Genomic DNA, 5,000 nt, shown 5'->3' on the forward strand with positions numbered 1-5,000 from the left:
TTTAAAATTACAACCATCGCTCTTTGTATTAACTTCGACTGGACTCTAACAAATACGAGTACTTGAACTCGATTTGTTCACAAGATGTTTGTGAAATATGAGAGACAACCGCTAATATGCTCCAGTCAAAACATGCTCCAATTGACATAGGCATTGTAATAGCTAATGTAGAAAAAACTTCAGCTGCGATGTTTGCACTTTTAATTTTTCATACAAATATGTTTTGTAGCACTCCAAAGCCAATGCATACGTTCTTGTCACGTGTTTTTTTCAATCACAGGGCTCTTCTCAGACACGTTATGAAAGAGGGGCAGTGATGCCGTTTACGTAAACCCTGATATGAATCATTGATCACTGACATTTCTTGTAGGAAAGAGGAAAAAATGTCACAAATACAAATTGAGAGCCAAAAGTAGTAATCACGTTCTATAGCTCATTTTTTGTAAACCTTTTGTGGTCGGTGGCATTTGAACGAAAACAAAGCTCTCCTCTGGAACGAGTGACTAGTAATGCTGGAGTCTGATGATTTGTGGATGTTCAGCTTTGATATTTCTTTCGGTTGCACGTGAACTATTGCATAGCATTCCTTTCATCCTCTCCCTGAATCTTTGGTTTATCAGAGCATAGGCAAACGGGTTGACAGCTGAATTGAAAGCAAGCAAGGAGTAAGCGATGGAAACTGCAACATCGCTGACTGTGCAGAGGCCAAAAACTTTCAAAACGTGAATTACGTAGTTTGAAATCCATGTAATTTCAAAGAGTGTAGTAACAGACAAAACCATTAAGGTCACTCGTTTCCGTACTTTCAACACACCCTGTGTAAGAAAAAGGATGATACGATCATTTGAGCCTCATTTGAAATTAATGTCAAGAGAATATATAGAAAATACTTTAATCGTAGGGACACCGGGTCACCTTCCAGACGGGGATGAACTCATTTCCACGGGTAACGAAAATATGACTCAACTGTTTCTTTTTATCTGGAATGACGTTTCATTACAGAACGTTCAATGATAACATAAATTTTGTTTTGCTGGCTTTCTGTAGCGTGGTCAGCGTGATCAATACAAAACCAAAGAAAACGCTTGCTTGAGAATAGATCTTAATTCACATGAAAGATCTTGCGGGCACCTCTTGGACACGACACAATCGCAGCATTTGGTAGTGTTTAGGTCGAAGCACCGATCGAACGTTCGCTTGTAGGTGTTGTGATAACTTCCTGTTTTAAATCAACAATTTTGGTGATTGTTGATGATGACGGATGTTACAGGGTGTAATTGAAAGGACGTGTCCAAGGTGGAATGCTAAGAAGCAACAACTTGTTTCTTTGTTTCGGGGAACAAACATTACTCCTGAGATGTTATTCGAAAGTCGAGAATACGCATGGCATTTTATAAGCTTGACGCTTAAATGTTAAATTAATTGATTGTATACGTCATGATAGGGAGCAGCGCTGGACGTGTTTGAGCCAAAGATGGAAACCGAAAGTGAACATTTCGTATAAAAGGAAAGTGGTCTCAGCTCCCAGACCATCTCTAACAGCGGCAAGATACTTACCAATATAAATGTGGTAATGTTGACCAAGACAAGCTGGAACCGAAAACATTTTACTTTCGTCTCTTGCTTAAGCTCTCTCAACAGTCCATTACCCAAGAGTAAGAATCTGGTATCAGGTTTGTCCCCATCAGCGTCAGGAAAGTGTCAGTTTTGAAACCAATTTTTTTATTTGCGGGAGTTAAGATTCTTTAGATGTTGTGTTTGCATTTGCATTATAATGTAGCCTTCAAAGTTAAATGATATTGAAATACCTGGAGCAAAACGTTTTATTACCAAACGGTTTGTATTGCGTTAAACATTGAGGTAGCCGACTTGGTTTGTTTTTTTTTTTTTCCCACAAAACGTGGTTGAAAAACAGACAATCTTCTGACGCTGATGGGGACTTGGCCAATTTGGGTAAATCTTACTCTTGGATGATAGACTCTTGGCTCCCCATCATAATAATGTGGACCTTGACATTAATGCATAGATGTCAAGAAGTGTCGTGGCTTTTTCTTCATCAGAGTGTCCGCTTGGAAAGTCTTAACAGCCTCACATGCACTGGTAATAATTGCATTCCTACCTGCCGCTGATATGGTCTCTCCTCTTGATCGTCACATTTGAACCACAATGTGTACACAACGATGGAGTAATAGCCATTCAACAACAGGGATGAAATGCCAACAAAGGTCGTGTAAATAAGGTAGTAAGCCTTTTGCAATTTTTTATCATCCCAAAAGAGATTACAAGACCTTACAGCGATCTCCCTTCCAAAGCTCTGTATGACGAATCCCGAGGAATTTAACACAACTGCAAGGATCCAAGTACCTGGAATAATTACCTATAGGATGGGATGCATGGAACGAGTTATAGGGATACGAAATTAATTATTAGTCTTTTAAAGGGAAAGGTTGGAAAGGTAACCAAAGTATTTTCTAAACTTGATTGACGACAGGTTAGTATTTACTAATTAAAGTCAGCTTTCCAGGCCTTAAATATGCAATGAGAAAGGGATAAATACTGAGAGCAGATAGAAGTTTGAAGCTTAAATTTCATTTCATTTGAGGCACCCAGCGGATTAATTTGCCTTAATAAGCCAACGTTTTTAAGGTATTTCTACTGGTAAGAATAAAAACCAGCGATATAAAAGAATGGCGTTTCTACGGCTCCATCATGGCCATCATTCTTAAATTTAACTCAAAACATTATGTGAGTTCATATTACAGTGAAAGTACGTGTGAAGGTTTCGATGGCATGGAGCCGTCGAAACGGCATTTTTTTATATCGCTGCTTTTTATTCTTAATTGCTTATCGAAAACCTTAGTTTCTACTGTTTGATTCAAGTTTGATTATACTTCCCATGTCAAGTCTCCCAAAGGCCTTTTGAAAGCAAGATTAGAAAAACAGTGAAGAAAATCAGTTGTTGAATACTTAACAGCAACAGTCCCTTTTGTTGCTCGTTACTGAGTATAGAGTGTTTTTATTTGCGTGATCAGCCTCTCATCTTTTTAAACAAAAATCAGAAGAAATTGTTCACATTAGAATTGAATCGAATTTCTGGGAGTATTCTTAAAACACTAGTATGGGTGGGAATAAAACTGTAATGAAATTGGTGAAAAAGAATCTTCCTACGCAAATGACCACTAATCAGTTTTGCAGGTATATACTGTGTACGCTCTGCAGGATAATCAGCGCACCTTCAATTGTCGCCAAGTGAGTTTTCGCTGAATTGAAAGTGGACGAACAACAGCCCAGTAGCGTTCCCTTGCAATGGCAATCAGAGTGAATACGGAACAAATAGCTCCAGTACCCGCCAACGTCCCCAACGACAGGCAAATTGCATTCCCAGGCATTGCATCAGGATTATTAAGAGAGTAATGGTAGACGAAGCAAGTAAAGAGGAAGGTAGGATAAACGATGTCCACCACGGCGAGGTTCAAAAGAAGATAGTTGAAAGGAGTCCTACGACATAAAAAATATAGTTTAATTTCGTAAATGTTTGATTTAACTGGATATTTGCACTAACAGACGTCAACCCTTAAACTCTACACCCTCCCTACCCCACTTTGCCACACCCCTCGGTATTTCATTGCTTGCCTTTTTAACCGACAGCTGAGATTTATAGTCGGTTTCACTGAGAACCGCCAAAAAATCTTTTGCCTTAGATAATCGTTTGAAATTTATTTTTGATAACCTTTTGTAACCTTTCCGGTTAAAATATATAATAACGTAGAATATTTTCCGTTCAGCGGTCAGGTGTGTTAGCACTGAACCGTCATGGTGAGTTTTTTAACTCTGATGTCATCAATGAGCAAATTGAAAATTAGGCATTAATTTTAGCAGTTCTTTTTGATAAATTTAGATGCCTGGGATGATGGTGAAGAAATAGTAGGAAATAAGGATTTTGCATTTAATATATTTAAATTAATTTATTTATTGGTCAAAGAGGAATGATTTTAGGTCTTCAGTTAATTATTAACAGCCAGTTAACTGACAACTGCCAAATGGCCCAAAATGTAAATGACAACTGACAAATGGAGTAGATTTGCAGCCCCCAAATCAAAAACCTCTTTGAATGGTGTTGATGCCAAATGTGTACCTCATATCACGCCGCGTTTCGACGGCACACACGAGTAAGTTTCCAGCGATGCTTGTAATGGCAATCAAACACTGGACTGTTGCTATGGTGATAGAAATCGAGTCAAACATGATTACTGAGTATTTTGACCCAATCTGTGAGTTATCCAGTCACCTAAAAATGGAAAAAGAATATTTGCTGTACTGGTATTTAATTGTTTTTTCATTTTATTTAAATATATGTACCTTGCATATACAACATAAAAACAAACAAATTAATTAATAATTGAATTAGTGAATAAATGAATGAAAGAACAAATGAACGAACTAACTAACGAATAAATAAAATGAATGAATCCATGAACAAATCATAAACGAATAAATTAGTTGATGAGTAAATGACGGAACGATAAATGAATGAAGCCTCTTTAACATATTATGTTTTTATTGGAGTGGCTTCACCGACAGATCAAAGGAGTGGAGCTGGGACTGGGACTGGTATTGAAACATTATAAGATGGGGGAATACAGTAATAACGGCCGTGTCTTTAGTGATGGATTTCAAATAGTAGTTAATTTATCCAGTAGAGAATTAACACCAGCTGAGACGTCTTTATTATGTAAGGGTCTATCTTTTTGCCTTGCATCTAAAGAAATTGATACTTTTTCCCTTAGGAAAGACGTTTCCGATTTTGTTAGACGTTTACGTTGAAAGGAGTATTTCTTTAACGATTAGGATGTTTGTGGCTATTTTTCGAGTTATCCTGTTTTGAGAAAAAAGTCAACATGGTGTCCAGAAAGAACTACACTCTCTGTGAGCGTAAACTGGGCTGTCTGTGGTACGTATTACACAAAAACAGAAGGCACTGAGTTGGGTGGTATTGAACT

The 5,000-nt window shown here is 37.6% G+C and overlaps 1 protein-coding gene across 1 annotated transcript in view; it reads right to left on the reverse strand.

Moving 5' to 3' along the window:
* Positions 1–231: 231 nt before the first annotated feature.
* The window catches only part of LOC138052500 (tachykinin-like peptides receptor 86C), a 12,825-nt gene continuing 8,056 nt past the window's right edge, over positions 232–5,000 (reverse strand). Inside the window, exons 2-5 of the mRNA XM_068899031.1 lie at positions 4,136–4,288; positions 3,234–3,498; positions 2,120–2,377; positions 232–815 (exon numbers count right to left, since the gene is read on the reverse strand). Of these exons, the coding sequence (XP_068755132.1) occupies positions 504–815; positions 2,120–2,377; positions 3,234–3,498; positions 4,136–4,245 (945 nt within the window). The 5' untranslated portion in view covers positions 4,246–4,288 and the 3' untranslated portion in view covers positions 232–503. The remainder of the gene's footprint in view (positions 816–2,119; positions 2,378–3,233; positions 3,499–4,135; positions 4,289–5,000) is intronic.

Source organism: Montipora capricornis, chromosome 6, assembly GCF_036669925.1.
Source record: "Montipora capricornis isolate CH-2021 chromosome 6, ASM3666992v2, whole genome shotgun sequence".
Taxonomy (NCBI): domain Eukaryota; kingdom Metazoa; phylum Cnidaria; class Anthozoa; order Scleractinia; family Acroporidae; genus Montipora; species Montipora capricornis.